Here is a 21,022-nt window from a genome sequence, read left to right as displayed (position 1 = left end):
AAGCATCATAATGATCATTTATTCCTTTTAAGTGAAATGACTGCTTCAAAAAAGTGGAGAATTAGACTAGAAGCCTGCTAGAATAGTAGTATAATTCTAGACAACGGCGGAAAAGGACATTAAAGTTCTATGCTCATGATCCATAAAGCAGAAACCCCTTAAGAATGCAAGTGTATAAGAGCTTTTAGTGGAGGTTTCAAATCAAGGGAAAAGCAAACTAAAGTGCTTCAACTTGATGGTGCTGCTTTCAGTGACTGGCAGGACGTCTGCTTCATAGGAGAGCGCAGTTTGCCTCACTGCTGTGCAGAAATCTAGAATCGCCATTGCTCCCAATGCCCGCAGGGACAAAAAGGGAAAACGATCGTGGAGAAGACAAACAGGATGCAGCCCGGACTTCTGTAGGTTTAACAAGCCAGAGTTTCTCAACCTGAGTACTGTCAGCATGTTAGATGGGTAACTGCTGGGGGGAACTGTCATAAAAGGTTTACCAGCACCTCTGTCCTCTATCAGATGCCAGTAGCATAGCACCCAGCCTGCCCCACCCCCGCCCAGTTGTGACTATCAAAAACGTGCCCAGTTGGAACGGAAACAAAATCCGTACACGCCCCCATCTTCCCCCGTGACAACCACTGTAAGAAGCTGAAGATACTGTGTGGGCTTTGTCTGAATCACAGTGCAGGCCAGTGGCTGGCTGGTGTTCAGGGACTCAAACGGGGAGGTCTGGATTTTAGCTTCCTCTGACCACCAGAGGGCAGCAGCTGAGCAAAAATGTCCACTTTCCCTGTTTTTATTTGGTAGGTAAAGCAACATTACCCAAAGATTTCAAGTTGACAAACGTCTCGAATGCCGTAAAGGTGCCAGAGGAAAGGAAAGGCAAATGGTCAATGTCACCTCAAGGCCGAACTCTCCAGATGCCTTTATTTCCTCCACCCAAACGATGAGAACAGAAACTGGTCATGTTTCTACTGATGAAATCACAGAACGGGACGGGGGGGGGGGGGGTGGTGTCTACTCTGTGCTCTCTCAATGGCCACAGAGAGGTCCAATCAATGAAAACACCCCCAGAAACAACTGCTATCAGAAGGTCTACCTGCCAGGAGCTTTTAGAGCTCCTACTTCCTCTACCTTTTTTGAAAAGTCTGTTATCTAAGGAAACATGAGTATCTTTTTGCGGTTTGATTCTGGCGATCCATTTTGTAGCAAGGGATATTCTATCAAATTAAATCCTTCCTCTGTGTCAAACGTTAAGATGCTTTCTGCACTAAGGAGTAATCACTTCTTCACATGATTTCTTTTTCTTGTCTGTACATGAAGGCAGGGCCTGCATCATGTATTCCCAGCGCTAAGCAGGGACCACCCACCCTAAGTGCTGATGTTTACTGAGTCAATTATTGAATAAATGTCAGTCGAGCTTCTGGGTCCACAAACTAAGCATGGTCCTGGAGCCTGGTTAATACCAATGAACGTATTTGCTACCATATCAGATCATAGATCTGATAGCCCTTGGCTTGGCTCTTTGTTCCATACCTGCTCAGAGACAGAGCTGCTGTATTTTTTAGACATTCTCTTCCTCATTGTCTCTTTCACGGATTTCACCTTTTTTCCAAGAGAGATGCGGGAGGCCGTGGGTGATTTGATAACTTCTTTGTACACAAAATCTCCTTCTTTACTCTGCAAAACAAAGTGTTGTAAATACCTTTAATCACAGTAAAAGGATGCCCAGAAACAGGTTTTATTATGCAAACCATTAATGTTCTACCTCTTAGAAAAATACTGGCATCCCCCAGGATCCTGAAATTTTTCCTGTGTTAACTCAGTGCTGTTATTTGTCTTTTCGATTGAAAATTAAAAGCTACTCGCTAAGGCCCTTTTGTATATTTGTTTAAAGTGGGATGTGGGTCACTTATTATTTTTTTAACCTTAGTATATTCTTCTCCTATTATACTTTTCCTCATCATTTTAGATACCCAAGGGGACTGCATTTCATTGATAAAGAGTAATTTAAATGAACCAATGTTCACATAATCCCAGCAGTGGGAAGAAGAGAAACATAATACTACTGAATCACCCCAGGAAGAGTGGAAAGAACAACATGGCAAATCTCGGTCATCAGAAGTCCAATATCTGATCAGACTTAACAGCATTCTTGAGCTCCATGTGGTCAACTGCTAAGAATATGTACATTTCCTTCCCTGAACAAAACTTGGTCATCTCTCGTTCTATTTTACATCTTAGAAAACGACTTTCCCCTGAGAAAGGAAAAGAAATCCTACTTCCTCTATCATTTTTTTAAAGATTTAACTACACAAAATTATTGGTTTATGAATCAATAAAGTTTGATATCCAAATAAAATAGTGTTATTCTTCTAGGAAATTCTCAAACACTTGAAAAATCACAGATGGGTATTTTAGCTGACATATGATAGATACACAAATATAAAGCATGGAATTTTAATTTCATAGTTGCAGGCAAAATGCATAAAGAGAAAACAAAACTGTAGGTAAAATTCACCTACATCCTTGGAGCCTCAGAAAGGGAACCATAGGGAATGGAACTTGTGCACCACAGTGGTGGACTGTCCCCAGAGTGATCCAGAAGCAGATCTCAGGCAGCTGGAACCTTGGCTCTGAAGAGTCTGGTTTGGTTTGGGCCCAAGGATACTGGGTTCATTCCAGGACACTCCAGATCAGGAAGACCTACGCTTATAGAGAGCCATGCACTTGGCCTGTGATAAGACTGGTTTCTTAGATATTTGGGCACATCCTGTTGGACCCCGGTCACAGGGCTCCATCCTGTCACGCTACCTGTGCGTAGTGGCCGTGTACACGTGCTACTAGAAGCCAAACTCCTCTGGATTTGGGACTTAAAGAAAACCGGAAGCAAAGGCATCACAGGAATGGAGGTGGTCATCGTCGTTCCACACGGAACAGCAAAGCATCTCCATGATGGGTACCAAGGGGCTTCTATCCAACTATGATGCAGGATCACCGATGTTACGCACTATCCTTTCTCAAACTAGGAGAATTTCTCAAATTTGAAACTATGGCAACCACATGCTTGAATCCAAACCTTTCTGCTTCTCCTTTGATGTGTACGCACCATTGGGTCCGAACTGTTGCTGCCAATGTGTAGAGAACGATTCGTCAAGTCAAATCCTCCAAAACTGCAGGTTCTCTGTGGAGAGGAGAGGGCGGGGCAGGAATAATCCAGTTATGTTTAAGTCAGCCGGCAGTGCACCAACCCAACACATTTCCCATTTGCGGGACAATCACCGAATCACAAGTATGTCCACAGGATGAAAATAGGAAACAAGAAATGATGAGGAAAAAAAAAAAAAAACATACATGATTCATGTTTTAAGGAAATTTCCCTCATTTTGCCTTTCCAGAGGCCACTGGAACTGTGCCTATACCAGAGGTCCAAAATCCCCTTAACGTGCAAAAACCAACTGGTTAAAAAAAATACAACCAAACACCACCCATGTGTTTGTTAAGTGCTCCAAGATTCCCTGCCTCTTAGCAACAGAACGTGCCGTTCCGGTCCCCTGATTTCAGCTGCATATAGTAATGATGACGAGGAAATATGTATTAGGGGATCCACGGGCTCAGAGTAGTCTTGGAAACCCAGATCTGGAATCCTGTATAGCTCTACCACTGACAGCAGGCTTTTCTAACAGACTCTTATTTTGCTTGGTTTTAAATCTCTGCAAAGGGGAAAAAAGGTTATGTTTATAGTAGTACAATCAGGCCAAGAGGATTACTCACTCATTGCTTCCTTGACCTAGCCAAAAATGCTGCTAACTTTCCCAGCTAACTGCCCAACTTAACTAATCGTGACCCTTTTACTCAGAGTGTATGAAGACACCGCATTTGTCCAGAAAGAAAAGGTTGATTCAGTGACTGTCTTTGACCACACTCCTTAGTTTCAATAGAAAAAAATGCTGATGTTGTAAAGAATCAAAAACCTTATTGTCCTTTAATTGGTTTCAAACTTTATGGAACTGCTTATATTTCAGTAGTTTTATATTTCAAAACTTGCTTCGAATTCTTTGTTGTATTTCCAGCAAAAGCTATTCAATGGCCACTCCCTCCCCCACCCCAAAAAATCTGTACGACAGACTCAAAGCACACTCATTTTTCTTACAGCGGATTCACTTTTTAAGCGATTGGTAATAAAAGCTGAATAGCAGATCTGGGTTCCAAGATTTTGTATGACGTGTTTCCCAAAGAAGTCTAGGTCACAGCTATCCCGTGGAAGAAATGGACAGAAAAGCACAACGCATACTATAAACATGGCTTGTTTGAAAGAAATATACTTGAGATGTGTATTAACTGACTTGAGAAAGCAGAAACATCTGGGAAGGAAAACGCCATGGTTCCTGGAATCACACAGGTTGCCCTGGTCCTGCCACTTCCTTGTAGGGGGACAGATAAAGCACTTAGACTCTCTGAGCTTTGGTTTGTTCAGGAGTAGCAGACACGCCGTGAGTGCTGGGCTTTCACTTTTCATCAGGCCTGCTCTGATCTGATAGCTTGTCCCGGACCAATTACCATATCCTACCTTATCTGAGTTCAGGCTTAGTAAAACATCTAAATATGTAAATGAAGGACTGAAGCTTAGTTCTGGGCCTTACATTCTGGGAGCTTCCATTGTAAAACCAGAGCCTCCCAGGCGGGGGCCAAAAGGTAAGAGATGGCAGGCACCTCGGGGCAGAATGAGGGGCCAGGATAGAGAAGTGCTGCAGGAGGTACTTCGGGATAACCAAATTCCGGATGTCACACAGCAGTGTTTCTCCTTCAGCTGTTGTTGCTGGTTCGAATAATCCGCCATGGACATAATCCTAATTGTGTATCAAATATCAATGGATAATCTGATCTCCCTTATAGTCAACCTAACTGTATTCTCTTCTATAAAAAGCGAGGGGCGCCTGGGTGGCTCAGTCGGGCGTCTGACTTCGGCTCAGGTCCTGATCTCGCGGTCTGTAGGTTCGAGCCCCGCGTCGGGCTCTGTGCTGATAGCTCAGAGCCTGGAGCCTGCTTCGAATTCTGTGTTTCCCCCTCTCTCGGCCCCTCCCATGCTCTCTCAATAATAAATAAGCATTTAAAAAATTTTTTTTAAATAAAAAAACACAAAAGACCTCTTTGTACAAAAACATTCACCAAATCCCCTAACCTGGCAAGCAATGTTATGACCACCTCTCAAGGTTCATTTTTAACATTTACTTTTCCTTTCCAGCTTATAATGCCAAATAGATGTTTGCATTTTTGCAAAGGCAGTGATTTTATTCTAGTTCCTTTCCTGTGACTCAGGGCTTTACAGATATAGTATGGCACCCAGATGCCTCATCATTTTATGGCTTCCGCACTTCCCTGCTTTAAATTCCAGCATCAACTGCAACACTGCAGCCCAGCATGTACTTTCTGATGCACATGAAATAACCGAGAAAGAATTTATGTGGAAACTTCTAACTGTAATAAATTAGAAGCTCGTTTATGTCTTCATATACCGGCTGCATGCATTTATTCATAAAATAAAAAGCTTAGTGTTAAGAGTGAACTGGGCTTCTCAGCTACCAACTAAAACCTCTCCCGGTGATATGCTAAGATGTCTGGAACAGACTCTTCTTCAGGAGTGGGGGACAAAGAACATAATAATAAATATCGCTTGGACGAGTCTTAAATTTTTTCTGTAATATCAAGTAGTTCTTGAAACAGCATTCCTTCACCAGAGAAAACAGACTATAGGGAGAAACAGTAAAAGTAAGCCAATCTTTGGCTTTGGTGGTCCACACAAATGAAACCTAAGTGAGGTTGTTTTCAAGGTCTTCGTATCTCCTGTAGCGGTAACTAGAAGAACATTTTGGAGAGATGCTTGTAGATGAGGAGAGCCGGTCAATGGAATGGCCATGCAGTTGAAAACATGTTTTGGGGGGGTGGGGGGTGGGAGTTTAAAAATGGACAGAATTCCAACATGTCATGCATGCCTGTCCCCTCAAACAAAAAACTGAATGACCAAAAATACGAAGACAAGTGACCATTTCCAGTGAAATACAGCATTATCATTTCCCTGAGGTTTCATCAAGCAAATATGGCGTTTTTGAAAGACAAAAAGATCAAGTTGGAAGAGTAAAGGAAACTGTGCACTAGGACAAGAAGGATGGAAAACAAAATGGTTTAAGGAAACCAAGCAAAGAAATTATCTAAACCCCATAAAACCAAACCAAGATAACCCCCCCCCCCAAATAAAACTGTTGTTAAAATGCTTATTTGCACTTACAGTTCTCCAATTGGAAAGTGAAATTTCACTTTTGTGATGGTACAATTATGCTTAACAAGAAAAGGTATGTGCAAATTTCTAATTTAGCCTTGAAGATATTATTTTAGCCAGTAGAACTGTCCAATACTACCTCGGGCTCATAGTATCTTAAAAATATGCAGCCTTGGGTGACCTCTGGGATCGAGATTACACAGTGCCACCGTTACAGGGGGTGAAACTTGGTGCTTGAAAAGAAGCTCGCCCATGTCCATACTCAATGTCAGTGAAGAATGAATCCCTGACACACAATTAAATTCGCACAGGTCTTAGAAATACAACTTCTAGAGAGAAAGTCTTGAAGAAGTTATAATACTAACCTCGTAATTAATATGAGGGACACATGAGCAATTCAAGGTAGTCAGGGTGGAAAAATTCTCGGTATGACATGATTTAAGCTCATGGCGGGGAGACCAATGAACAGAGCTGAGGTGGATGTGTTTTATCAAGGTCATGTGCAAAGGTACAGAGGCAGATGAACTGGGCAGAGCCCTTCTGAAGTTAATACATTATACCAAGATTTCTTTGCCACAGCATTTTACAGAAGACCTGCAGGTCAGAAGTGAATGAATGAGGAGGATTTTGCTGTGTACATCAAGCACAAACCCAACCACAAACTATGGCGATGATAGAGAAAGAACCAGGAGGGAAGCTGTCACTAATAGTATTAATGTGTTACAAGATGCGCATGAGTGAGAAAAGATGGAAAATACGCTCCACCAAGACAGTTGACACATGTGGGAACATCTAGAAGACTAAAGACAAGGATGGACCTAGCAATCCTTTTGGAACAGAGAAGTCATTTGAGGGATGGCATGGACCAATCAGTCTCCATTTCTACAAAAAGCAGAACTTGAATGAATGAATATAAGTTCCAGTAATCGTCTGGGGCAGAACATCGTATCCGTGAATGTGAAGGAACCCGGGAAAGCCCCCATGGGAGGCTACAGTATGGTCTGTTCCTTCAGACCCTTAAAGGGGGTTCAGCCAGCAGTCGCAAGGGGACAGAGGGCAGGAAGCCCACAGCTCTTCCTTGCTCTGTGCCATTTTATATGGGTTTCTGTGCAAGCCAAAAGTTGGGTGGGAATTCCAAGGGGAAAATGCCTATATTCTCAAGTTTAATATAAGTCATGCCCTCAAAAGTCAATTTTTACTAGGTCTTTGATAATTCAGTAACAAAACTGAAAAAAAAAACATTTCTGAAAGTAAGTGTTTCATTGCTTGCTACGTACAGAAGAATTTATGGGGCAGGGGAAGACGTTTCTGAAGGTCCACCTTTCTGTTTAAGATAGAACATCCAATAGATTTAAGTAAAACAAAAGAGCTCGAATATTTTTCCCCCTTTCCATTTAAGAACTTTCTGGTTGGCACTACTAATAAGAGAAATGTACTTTATGAATGTTTTCAAATCACCAAATCGGTGATTCTGTTGATGGCGATCTTTCATTGAGCCAGTTTCTATGGTTTTAATTAAATGAAAGAATAAGCAACTCGTTTAAGGGCAAAATGTCCTTCTGTTCTGAATCAGATTCTTTGAGGTCAAGTGACGTGATGGCTGGGAACCAACCAGCCTAGAAGGAGGCCAAACCCCACCCCTGGACTCTGAAAGCCCTTCTCTGGATCATCTTCAGTGTTTGGTCTTAATTAAAAACCAAAGAGCTTCAACGGGCAAGAGGACGAGTGGAAAAGAAGAAGCCATTACTAAAAGAAAGCAGGGTGAGAAATTTGAGGTGATGGCCGAAAGTCATGAAGTTAGGAGAAGAGAGGGGAAGACGCCAGGTTCCCCGGAAGAAAGGCCATAACGCTTGACTGCACATCACAGAAATGACAAGGCCGTCCTGGTGACCATCTTTGTGACTCACGGACTTCTGGTGGATTCTCAAGAGAACCCTTTTAGTACAGCGGTCGACCGTGGCGGCCCACTTCCTCTTGGTCTCCTCATCCTCCTCCAGCAGGCACCGCCTGAGGTCCTGTCTCTCGGCCTTGCTCAGGGTCCTGTCCGAGGCAGGCCGCACTAGCTGGGTCAGGTTCAGGTGGCTGTACAGGCTCCGCTCCACCACGTAGGTGATATTGAACTCGCTGACCGAGGGGCGCCCGCGCGCCCTCCTGCTGGGGACGCCGCAGCTCCCTCCCCCTTTGGGTTTCTGCCGGAGCAGGTCACAGGTCACACTGTTGACTCCTTTTCTGGAGGGACGCTGGCAGAGAAAAGCTCTGGAACATGAATAATTAGTATCCATTTTCTTCAGGCGGATTTGCTTCCGGACACTCTGAACCTCCTCCAGGGACACTAGAAGGTGGTGCCTACGTCGGTGGTGGTCATAGAAGCAAACACCATCCGTACTTACCCCATGGCTCAGGGACCCGAGACCCTTCTTCATCTCCCCCTCAGTTAGGGAGCGGGAGACCTTCTGGGCCTTTTCTTCTTCTGGGTAGGAGAAGAACGTCCCCATCTTCTTGGGGGGCTTAATCAGGCCCCGAGTCTCTCCTTTGCTGAAGGTTTTGACCAACTTCCGGCCGGCTCCCCAGGTATCCAGGCTGCTGGATGATGGAGAAGTGGTGAGAGAGTCTGAATCATCTTCTGGAGGTTTCTCAGGAGAGCCATCAAAGAAAAATGGCTTCTTGTGTACTCCAGAATAAAGGGCGGACCTCTCATCCAGAACTGGGGAATTCTCAAACACATGCTCCTCCCCGCCTGGAGGGAAATCAACACAGAGATGTTCATGGTCTCTTGTAAACATACTTCTCCATTCCCTCACAGGTATTTCTTTCGTTACAGCCCCGCCCTACAAAAACTAAGCCAATCGTCACAGAAACCACAGTGATCCCCTCCCCATATCACTTACCCTCTTCCTAAGCCCAGCTCCCACTTAAATGAATGCATATAAAAAATAACAAACTGTGCAAATGTAGGGCTTCACAAGCTTAATGTTAGAAGGTGTTGGGTGTATTTTCTTCTCCTTCTTTACAGTATCTTTGTAGAACAAACCCCTGAAGAAATCTACAAAAAATGTCACTGGGAAAGCCCAAGCCAGTCATTATCATGATATTCCATAGCCCTTAGCATTTGAAGATAATTAATCCCGCCCCCCCCCCCAATCTGATTACCCTCCCCAGGCTGTGGGAGAGATCCTCAGAAGCTAGGAATCAGGATCTTCCCCCCTTCTGAAAGGCCTCCTGTTGAGTCCGGTTGGGATTTCATTGTCAGAGTGTGATGAATGCCACGTGGCTGACAGTGATTTTTTTTCTCCCTTGGTACATGTGCCATTTAAGTAATCAAATCACCAAGGCAGCCTGGGTGCAGAAACACCATACGGGGTCACAGCGTGCGAACGCAACTCACAAACGGTCCCCAGTTGACAAGCCAAACACAGCAAAGTTAGGGAACTGGGGGATTCCAGCCAGGCATTGCCATCCACTGGCCCGGCTGGGAAGCAGCAAGGGCATTTAAGGGCCCGGACACGCAGGCAGCCTCATCGAGTGTTCCACTCTGTTTCAAGGATTCCAGCTCTTGAAGCCTCCCCTGGAGCAAGGTATTGAGCCAAGCCCTCCGAAGCCCAGTGGAAAGGTTTGGACCCACTGGCAGGAAAACGGAGTTCTTTTCTGCGTGTGTTATGTGAACAGATGTGAAAAAGAAGTAGGTCAAACTGTGGGTGTAGGGATCCTAACTGGCTGTGTCCCTTTAATTATAAGGAACCTTTTGAGAACTGCTGCTTTCCACCAGCTGAACTGTGAAGAGGAAAAAATAAAAAGTTCCTTGGAACAGAGGGATGGCCCTAAATATACCAGCCGGGATGCGGGTGCCAGTGTGTGGTTAAATGTCAGAGAGAACTGCTCGCTCCGGAGAGGGGAAGGATGAAAAGATTGGTATCAGCCTCTTAAAATTCTAAAGGTTTCTTCCTTTCCCAGCTGATGGGAGTTACTATTACAAGTATAAAGAAAAACAGAATCGCTGCTATTAAGTACGACTCAAGACGGATTTTTACGTCAAGGAGACAGTGGTGGGGAGGGAGATTCAGAACTGTGTCCAGTCCAAAGTTCTCCATAATCTGCAGCACAAATGTATTCCCTGAAGGATTATTCTCGGATCTTTCATGAGAGTTGTTGTTTTTTAAAAAAAATTTATTTATTTTGAGAGAGAGCAGAAGCAGGAGAGAGGCAGAGGGGGGGGGGGGGGGAGAGAGAGAGAATCGGAAGCAGGCTCCACACCACCAGCACAGAGCCGTCACGACTCAGGGCTTGAACTCATAAACTGTGAGATCGTGACCTGAGCCCAAATGAAGAGCCGGACGCGTAACCGACTGAGCCACCCAGGCACCCCCTTTCATGAGTATTTAAAAGCAGAGTATAATCGAGCTCTGGCAGGAATTTGCCAGACCAGAGGCAGTGTGCAAATACTGTGAAAGTTTCCCGCTCCTTCCTCAGGACCCCTGACTAATAAGGTATGGAGACCAAGGGCCCTTCTGTTGTTAGAAGTAAAAACGGCCACCTCTTCTAGATGCGATCCACCCTCCGCTCGCAGGAAGAAGTGACAGGGCCGAGAGGAGAGGCACAGGCTGGTGGCAGAGGCAGACCGGCACTGGACTTCTCTATAGAAGTGTCCAGATCACAGATCACGGCTTTGCATTTCGCCCAGGTGCCCACGGAGGTGCACAAGGCCCTGATCTACCCACAGTCCGAAGGGGACTCGGGGAATTCAGGTGCGTCTACTGGAAATTTTAACAATCTGTCACCCAACAGTGGTCTGGAAACGTTCTGGACTCTGTGGTTAGGTTTGTCATCAGAGATTCCAATACTTCCATGACACATCTGAGTCTGGAACCAGCCGGTACACACATGTCCATGACCTGTAGAGCTCTGCGTCCTGATCCTGAAAAGCCTGCATTTGGTAAGGAGCTTGGAGGGAAATGGGGCAAACGCTGTGTGCCGAGGGCAGGCCTTGCATAGGGTACGTTCTTCCCTCTGTGTCTGACCCGAGGCCTGAAATCCCAGCCTCCACTTGATTCCTGGGGTTTAGAGCCCTGCTTCTCTCCTTCTGGGGCCTCCAAGTAAAACTACTTAATGGGGAGAATGACAGTCAGCGTGCACTGACCCCATCATCATTTGGTGTGACCTGTTTCACATGGCGACCTTTATCTCTCCTAGTCAGCTGAGATCAGAATACGGAAGGAAGGTGATTTTAACAGGGGTAGGATTTAGGGTGACTTAATGCCAAGAACAGAGATTTACGCCCCAATTCCAGCTCTGTCTCTGCCACTCACCATCTCCATGACCTTGGGCAATTATTTCATCGCTCTGAGCCTGTCTCCTCGCCTGTAATAATGTCTACCTATCTGAGAACTATCTGCTGCAAGGCTGTTACGAGGATGAAAAGGATGAAATTAGGGGCGCCTGGGTGGCTCGGTCAGTTAAGCGTCTGACTCTTGATCTCAGCTCAGGTCATGATCTTGTGAGATTGGGCCCCTCATCAGGCTCTGTGCTGACAGTGTGGAGCTTGCTTGGGAGTCTCTCTCTCCCCCTCTCTCTCTGCCCCTCCACTGCTCTCTTTCTTAAATAACTTTAAATTTTTTTTTTAAGGATAAAATTAAGTGAAATACGTAAAGGTGCTCTGTAAGGTAAAAAGCACTGAACGAAGGCTAATGATTCATTCATTATTGGGTTACAGATAAGCTGGAACAATGATGGAAGGTAGGTGCGTATCAGCTCTAGGGGAAAAAGCACAGAAACGGGCCGATGGAGGGCACTGACCTGGCCTATGATTTAATACTGTCTAGGGTCATCCATGCCCTGGAGGAGGACCTGAAACTCAGTTACATGGGTGAGACCAGGTGAGAGACGGAACTCTCATGGCTCTCCCAGGACTCCAGAGCTGGGGGGCGGTGGGGAAGGGGAGGGAACAGAGTGAAGACCCAGGCTGCCCGGACTTAATCCCGGGCCTTCTGCCAGCAGGCTCAGTGACCTTGAGGGAATTATTTAACCTCTTGGCGGGTCAGTGCCCTCATTTGTGAAATGAGGGTGGTATGAATGCCTGCCTCTGGTGGCTATTCTGGGGATGACATATTAAAAGAAACACAAAATCTAAAGTGTTTAGGCAAGTGGCTGGCACACAGAATGCTCTCAGTAAAGGTTAACTTAGCATTGGCACAGACATGTGGGAAGCCAAAAGGCTCAACTCTTTGAAGGTCCAGAGGTGGCAAAGGAGGGGTTATTGGGAACGTGAATCTTTCCTGCTTTGCAGATTCAAGGGCCAAGAACCAGCTCTTCTGTCGATGAGGAGCCTCACAGAGTTCCGTTCCACAGGGGCTAGAGGGAGCTCTCGTCTAGTCTGGTCCAGTCTCATGGGCAGCCTGAGCTGGCAATACCCACCTGCCCACTTAATGGCACCCTTGCTCCCCAATTCATCAGACACCAGAGGTTAATTGGGACTCGGGTTCATTTAATCCATGTTTCATCTGTGGAACCTAATCCAGACTCAGGTGAATTATAGTTCAGGGCTAAAGTCCATACAATGACTACTTTTTACCCTAAAGCTACCTCTCCAGGTATACTCTTCCCTTTTTCCACCGTGTCTCTCAGAGATACTTGGACTGATCTGTTCTGACATAAATATGCAAACAGAGTATTGCTGTACTGTTATCAGATGTTAGTCTAGTGGAAAAGGCGGCCCGAATGCAAATGACTCTTCTGTAGAACTACACGCCACCAGGTGGCAGGCCCAGCACCAGGTACATGAATCGTTCCCTCTCGTTTATGGACAAGAATCACCAATCTATTGGCTATCTTTGAGATTTAATTTTGCCAAGTATGCAAGGTTTGTTTTAAGATGTGGTGCCCAGGGGTGCCTAGGTGGCTCAGTCTGTTAAGCGTTCAGCTCAGATCGTGATATGATCTCATGGTTTGTGATATTGAGCCCCACATCAGGCTCTGCATTGACAGCACAGAACCTGCTTGAGATTCTCTCTCTCTCTCTCTCTCTCTCTCTCTCTCTCTCTCTCTCCCCCCCCACCCCTCCCCGACTTGTGCTTTCTCTCTCTCAAAATAAACAAACATTTAAAAATAAAATAAAATGCGGTGCCCAAGGTTGAATGACAGCAATTCCATATGGTTCTACTTACTATTTATTACCAACTGACAGTATGTGTGTGATTTCATTAAGAGCTGCCAGTGAGAGGAGATCAGGCTATAATTCTGTATTGTGAAAACCAGCACTGATGAGCAGGTGTTAAAACATCCAAATATAAAATCAGCATTGCACCCAGAGGCAAACAGAATTACCACACAAGAAGACGCCCGAATGGAACCTGGAATTCCACACAACTCTATGAAATTGCCCATAAGCACGTTTCTCTCCAGCCCCCCACCGCCCTTTCCCATCCTCCTTTCTCTTCCTCCCTTGCCTTCACGCTCCCATAATCCCCTCACCTTCGATATTTCTCCAGGGGATTTAAACGGATAAATAATTACAGCAAACAGAAATTTAAAAACAGCAGTGAAAACACCAGGAAACCCTCATCTATGCAAATAAGGGGAAATCCAGTCCCCTCCATGGCTTGATCTTACCAGTGTACAACCAAAAGGCTTCTCGAAGATCATTTTCAAATCTACGTGTTAAAATTCTGAAATTCCTTAAGACGTAGGTGTGACATTTTAACAAGTAATGTGTTTTTTAAAAAATAAGACCTAGTCTCTCCAGTATTTTTTCCAGTCCACTTATTGTTTTCCCAAATGGGAAATCTTACTCTTTTCTTTCATCCTTTTGGGAGAACTTTACAAGATGCTGCAAATGCATACTGCTAACAACAGGAGAGACGGATATGGTTGAGATTTAAATTGTCATAATCACACTTCAAAGGTTAACTATTCACTACAATAAATCCAGGCTCATGCCCCTTCTGATATTATTGCTTCGTCTGACAAGCAGCTTAGCCAGCAAGATAGCTCTTAAGATCCACTTAGAATGAAAGGTCCTTAGAGCCCAATCTGAATGGAGTCTTCAGACTGTTTACAGGAAGAACAAATCATCCCTCAGAGATCTGAAAGGGTATTAAGTGCCTTGATTGTTAGATGTTTGTTTGAGATGGATATATATCAAATCTGGACTAAACTCCGTGGGCAAGAGCCACCAGTCTTTGGTCACAGAGGCTAGGAAGAAGTTATAAAATAAAGTTGATATAAGGGGCACCTGGGTGGCTCAATCGGTTGAGCGTCTGACTTTGGCTCGGGTCATGATCTTGCGGTTTGTGAGTTCGAGCCCCGTGTCGGGCTCTGGGCTGACAGCTCGGAGCCTGGAACCTGCCTCAGATTCAGTGTCTCCCTTTCTCTCTGCCTCTCCCCCGCTCTCTCTCTCAAAAATAAATAAGCATTAAAATTTTTTTTTAAACAATGAAGTTTACATAAAATGATGTAAGCTCAAAATGAAAGCTATGCCACACCTTGAGAAGACTTCGTTGTCACATACTAGCCATCCCGCGTTGCTGTAACACTGAAATGACTAAGCTCCCGACATGCCAGATGCCAGGATCCGTACATGCTGAGCAACGCCCAGCTAACACGCACACCCAAAGCGCTCTCCGCCAGCCTCAGCCAGAACGCAATCCGTTTTCCACTTGAAATCATAACCCTTTTTCTACTGAAAAGCTGATCCCAGCTGATCTACTTTGGAATAAGCAGGGCCGAGTGTGTGTGTGTGTGTGTGTGTGTGTGTGTGTGTGCGCGTGCGCGCGAGCTTGCGTGTTTACCTTCGGTGCTGGGCTTTTTCATTTCTTCCACCCTGATTAGTTTCTTTCTCACTCTGCGAGTGGAGCTGACCAGTTTGTGTAATCTCTTAAACTTCACCGACTCCTCAGTCTCATCATCCGATTGTTCTCTTGACTGGCAAAGAAACAAAGGGAAAAGTTAATCAGGTAATTGCCCCAGGGCTCTGCTCTGGCAGCTGGGCACAGCCCGGCCTCCCCGCCAGTCTGAACTTGGGCAGTTGTGCAGCTGAACCTGGGGCGCCAGCTCATTGGCCCAACAGGTTCGCGAAGCTCCACATACCATCCTGAGGCCTAATTCACCGGAGCATCAGGCCCCTGCCCAGCATGCCCTGCGCTTGTCTCAGTTACTTCCCAGTCCTCTCAGGAGAACTCCGACGGGGCCCTCTCCACAAGGCTGGCCCCGTAATTCCAGTCCCGCTGCTGTGGTTTGGGCCCGGCTCTCCTCTGTCTGGCCCATCAGGACCGCTTAGCGTGGTCATCAACTACTTCTCCAAACCAAAATTCTGTTGACTTGTTCCAGTCCTCCCCCCAAAATCAAAAACAGCAGGGCAGGAAAAGGGAAGAGAAGCAAAAAGCCGCCTTCTATCGCGTTTGTTAGGACAGTCCGCCACATCTCAGCCATGCCTGCGGCCTCTCCCGGCTCCTTCTGAGAGCTCGCGAGGCGCGCGAGGACAGACCCTGCATTCCTCCACGGGGGACAAGGGAAAAAGCTGACCTTTTCAGCCATACAGCACAGCGCATATTCCCCAGCATGCCATTTCAGTTTGCAGCGACTCGAGTATGCTCAACCCAGCTGTTTTCCCTCAAGTATCAAACATTACAGAGAGAAAAAAAATTCCCTCCGCAGCAGTGACCCCAGTGAAAAACAATCCTTTCCTTGTGAACAAAATGAGGTTTGCGTTTCCAAGTCAGCTCTAACGTCCAATACGCAGCTTCCTCTGTTTTATCGGTGCAAAATGTGCAAAAGCAAGAGAAGTCTGCAGCTTTTGGCCCAACAGGCCAAAAGGCGTGCTGCGCGGGCAGGGTGCTCGGGCGTTCCTGGGGGGCGGAAGCGCACAGCCCCCCCCCCCCTACCCCAGGCAGCTCGCGAGCAGCCCCGGCTGATCCTGCACGACCTGGCAACAGCCCTCCCTCCATTTCCTCCAACCTAGTTCACAGAGATGGTAAGGACAGGGACGCCTCATACAATCAACACAAAACAAAACCCACATCTCTGAGCTGGTCTGACATGAAGACATTCCCACCCCTCCTCCATCATCCCGCCTCCATCGACCATCAAATGGGGACGTAGTAAGACTTAGCCGAGAAGAGTTCAAGGGTAAACAAGGTAGAGATACTGTGAATTACTTGGGCAGAAAAACGGTGCAGCATGTCGGGAGGCCACAAATATTTCTGTGGCACTATGGCACTACGTAAGCGATAAATACAACCCATTTCCTGGCCTCTGTCCTTCCCCTGGGGCTCCCAGCATAAGGCCATTGTACTTTCTCTCTGCACAACTGTAAGCAAACCATTCACCCACTGAAGAATAATTATTATAACCCATAAATGGTGAGTCATCAGGACAGGGGTGTTTCTCAGGCTTCCCTTCTGTGAACTGTATCCAATTTCTCTATAATTCCTAAAGTGTTACCTATCCATCTCAGCATTAAAGTGAACTACTGCTTACCTGATGATGAAGAATGCGAATTGGACCCCCAGGTAATGGGGGGTGGGGAAGGAGGATACATACACATTGCACGCTGGCCATCTGGCCTAATGTGTTTGGCCTAGAACTTAAAATGTAACAAAACTAAAATGAACTAGTAAGTAAGTATAGCTTCTGCTACATAACAGTATTGAATGGTATGAATTTCATTTATGCTTGGTGGAACTGTTGATATGTGATGAAATGGTCAGTGGTCAACCAGAAAAAATGAGAAACTTGGTTAACCCTCATGCTGGGTCATCAGCACCCGAACAGAACCCTAGGGCATGGGATTACACATTCACACTGAAACTATTCTGCCTTTTTGATGGATCTCTAAAACGAAGCAATTCCAATAGAAGAAGAACCAACATTAGATTATAGTGGGACAAATCTAGAACATGTCTGTCACTCTCGTATTAAAAAATTCCGAAGTTAATGGGTGCCCAGGTGGCTTAGTTGGTTAAGGGTCCGACTCTTAATTTCAGCTCAGGTTGTGATCTCACGGTTTGTGGGATCAAGTCCCAAGTCGGGCTCTGCACTGACGGCGAGAGCCCTCTCTCTCTGTCCGCTACCCCCCCCCCCCCACCGCTTGTACGTGTGCTCTCTCTCTCTCAAAATAAATAACAAATAGGGGCGCCTGGGTGGCTCAGTTGGTTACGTGTCCCACTTCGGCTCAGGTCATGATCTCACAGTTTGTGAGTTTGAGCCCCACACCGGCTCTGTGCTGACATCCTAGGGCCTGCTTCTGATTCTGTGTCTCTCTCTCTGCCCCTCCCCTGCTCACACTCTGTCTCTCAAAAATAAATAAACATTAAAAAAATTAAAAATAAATAAATAACAAATAAAATGTTAAAAATTCTGAAGTGAGTGTAAATGAAATGAAGATACAGGATGCTATGTTACAGAATGAAAATTAGTTTTGTATGTATACCTTGTACCTAGCTTGAGGGCTGCTGATGGTGGTGAGGGGGAGGGGTATGCCTGTGCATTCCACAAATATGTAGGAAATGTGCCATCAGAGGGAACTTTTGAGGGGAGAAATCAAAATAGCTAAATCAGGGCAACAGAATTAAAGGCAAAAACCTCCTCCGTGAGTCCTACTTTCCTCCCCCCTGATTCGCTGGGGTGAAAAATAACATATTCCAGGTACTTATTTAATTGCTTTCACATGTTCCATCTAGTTTTGAGAAACAGGAGCTCTTTAGAACTTTGAACTAATGTTATGTTTATTTTTCTAAAAAAAATTATGAATATTTTAGAGGTGTTTGCCATTGACAAATCACAAATCACAACAACCAGTCACTTCTCATTATCGTGCTTTGGACACTAAACCAGATAGATGCAGCACAATTTACGTGAAGAAAAATGTCATCTATTTCTGTCTTTATGCTTTATTATTTTTTTTAAATAGAAAATCCCCCATGAGTCAGCCTAGAAGTCACTGGAGTTGAACAGTGTATCCCAAGGATGCATTTTATTGATGGAGAGGTGTTGACTTCTCACTTCCTCCTGAGTCCAGAGGAAAAGGAGTTTGTGAAATATTTGCTTTTAAAAATTTCCCTCCAGCTGTTTTAACATAGACTGTGTATAAGGCATGCATTTCATTTAAACTGTTAAATAAAGTTAAATTCCTCATTTCAGCTCTCTCCTTTTAAATAAGCATATGCCACTTTCCAAATGCTGAAAATAACTTGTGTCTTTTTATTCAGAAATTACACCCCCAGAGATGAGGGTGTGAAAATTGAAAAAAAAACTATTTAACCGTATCTGTGTATGCACGCGTGTGCACACATTTAAAAGAAATCTGTGCACCTGGAGGAACTCTCATACAAGGAAATCTACGGGACATATAAAATGAATAGTTGGTTCCAAGAAACAGACCCCTAGAATTAAACAGGACTACTAGAGAACAGGTTTTAAATCAACTAACGTAAAAAAATAGCAGCATATGTTTATGCACCTTGTCACACGAGGTGGTATCTCCTCCTCTCCCTGCCCGGCCCCAGGTCACGGTACTGAAGTAAACTTTAATTCGCTCGTCTTCTAAATGAGAGCGTGAAAACGCAATCATCTGTATAAAACTCCTCCCCTCCCAACGTTAGCAGAAAAAGGCAATTAATTTATTCTACCAAAGGAGGTGGAAGAGTGGATTTACGTTATTGTAAATAGAAACATTTGATTTCCAAGCCTCTCTATTGCGGATTTTTCCACCAGAAAGCCCATATGGCTCAACTTTTAATTACTTTGGCTAATGCTACATGTAGTGATTCTGTGGTGAATGCTTAAGTGTTTCATTGCTGGTTTCCATGGCAACATTACATCAGATTACAGACAGCTGGCTCCACAGTTTTAAACCATAACAAATTGACCAAGCCAAGGCACAAAACTAGAGCCGCTTTAAAGAGATAGTGCACCATTCGCCTGCCAGGGCGCTGAATGAGGGGCCTATGGGGCCCACTTGGCAGGCCGAGGAGGGTGGAGCCTCCTTCCTTCTCAGCTTCTTTTGGAACATGTGCATCCTTGACACATCTGCAATGTTCTAATAGGAAAGACATGGGGCCAGCGTGGAGGACTTTTCATAACACAGCTACGCAGAGGAGGATCGGAAAAAAGGGAACACAATTAATAGCATCTGTAGACAGAAAAGTGTGTGAGTCGAGCAAACGGAACGGCAGCATCCCGCGCTCTCCAGCCCGTCCCTGCAGGTGGGTAACAGATACTTCACGGCCACCCACCCCCCCCCCCCCCCAGTAACAAACAGTTCTAGCAGCTAAGGTGCGCTGTGACACATGCTTTCCAAAACCGCGCGGCACGGCATACTGTTGCAGGCGCGGGAGCACTGTTCCCTAATAAAAGTTAAACTGAACTCGCAAGGAGCCACCGGAGTCCCTCTGGGGGCTGCTGGAGCCCAGGGTGAGCGCAGGATTACGACTGTGCCTTTTGCAGAAACAACGCTCAGCTTGCTTCCCCGGCTCTCTCGACACCCAGCCCACTGTTGCAATTAGCAGCCAGACTAAGTCAGTTTATCTCCCCTGGAGACACACACACACACACACACACACACACACACACACACCCCGCTATAAGATATTTAAGCATTTCTGAAATAGTCTGAAATCGGAAACGTATTTTGCTTGCAAAATTCACACAGCAGTTTCTGGTCGACTGGGTGCAGAATCACACAGACGCTTCCATTTCCCAGGTCTGCACTGCCAGCGGCGTTAACCGTAAGGGAAGGAAGCGGGTCGGCTGCAGCTTTATGAAAAGCTGAATCAGGCAAGGCAGTCTGCAGTCCAGTCCTCCGCACTGAAAGCCTCCACGATGACAACTGGGCTCCAACCACGTACACTCAGTCTCTTGAGAATCCCTTTATTCTCAGATTAAAATCCCCTATTCTCCCCCCAAATCTATGCCTTATTGGGTGAGCGTGCTGGGAAAGAAGGCTCGGGGTTCCATAGCAGGGAAGGAAAGAAGGGAAGGAGGACAAATCTCGAAGAAGCTGAACAGAAAAGAGGAAAGCATCCTAGCCGGGAGCAGTCAAAAAAGCTTTTCCTTGCAGGGACAGAAAGCACATTTTCCCTTTCACGTTAAACACATCCAACGAACTTACCGGCTTCGGCATTTAGCAGGCCTAAGGGGCAATTTCGAGCACGTCTGGTCCCCCCGCCCCCGCCCCACGTTGAGCGCGTCTTCACTCCTGTTCCGTCAACTCTGTGATCTCAAAGTGAGGATCAGGCACTCCTCAAACATGTTCCTTTGGAGTTACATGATCAGACAGGCTCCACCAGCACGGCTTAGCATCCGAAGGAGGAAAAAGTGAAGACACTGGGTTCAATTAGCTGCTTTCTGCCTGCTGACTGATTCCCCAGTTACTTGCTAACTGCATAACTTGTAAGAAAGGCATAAGTCATCAGCTCTAAGCAAATCTCCTATTCACCACAAGGAAAAAAGGGAGTGTTGTACGTGGCAAACAATCCCTGTTTTCACTGACGAAGGCTCCCTGACCTCCCGCTGGCCTCCAGTTCCTTAATTACTGTCTATGGAATTCCAGAGAGAGAAAAAAAAGGACGCGGGAATCTGAGCAAATCCGGGACAAGGACTAACCCTTACAAGTGACTGAACTTAAAAAAGATCTCTTTCGCAGATACTCCTCCAAACATCCCCTGAAGGGAGTAGTCTCGATTGAAAATAGACACCTTCCAATGGCTATTTTTGAAATTACTGAATTAAAACTTGTGATTTTGGTTTTCTTCTGGACTTGTCACT

General features: G+C 45.6%; 1 protein-coding gene and 1 long non-coding RNA gene across 18 annotated transcripts in view; one reads left to right on the top strand and one right to left on the bottom strand.

Annotated features, from left to right (window-relative positions):
• The window catches only part of SASH1 (SAM and SH3 domain containing 1), a 335,608-nt gene that overhangs the window by 33,151 nt on the left and 281,435 nt on the right, over positions 1 to 21,022 (bottom strand). For 10 of the 17 annotated variants that reach the window (XM_045499954.1, XM_045499960.1, XM_045499956.1 and 7 more), the window contains 4 exons: positions 15,049 to 15,181; positions 8,176 to 9,005; positions 3,101 to 3,175; positions 1,528 to 1,671 (listed from right to left, as the gene is read on the bottom strand). In XM_045499954.1, the coding sequence (XP_045355910.1) occupies positions 1,528 to 1,671; positions 3,101 to 3,175; positions 8,176 to 9,005; positions 15,049 to 15,181 (1,182 nt within the window). Of the gene's footprint in view, positions 1 to 1,527; positions 1,672 to 3,100; positions 3,176 to 8,175; positions 9,006 to 15,048; positions 15,182 to 15,346; positions 17,918 to 20,366; positions 20,975 to 21,022 lie in introns of those variants that run through there. The other 7 variants (XM_045499964.1, XM_045499968.1, XM_045499969.1 and 4 more) reach the window with 4 other exon arrangements.
• Positions 19,183 to 21,005, top strand: LOC123609142. The gene is made up of 2 exons (XR_006717629.1): positions 19,183 to 19,461; positions 19,959 to 21,005. It is a non-coding gene; the product is annotated as an uncharacterized LOC123609142 (long non-coding RNA).

Source organism: Leopardus geoffroyi, chromosome B2 (genome assembly GCF_018350155.1).
Source record: "Leopardus geoffroyi isolate Oge1 chromosome B2, O.geoffroyi_Oge1_pat1.0, whole genome shotgun sequence".
In the NCBI taxonomy this organism is placed as follows: domain Eukaryota; kingdom Metazoa; phylum Chordata; class Mammalia; order Carnivora; family Felidae; genus Leopardus; species Leopardus geoffroyi.
Note: the sequence above shows the minus strand (reverse complement) of the source record. Positions and strands in the feature narration are given on the sequence as shown.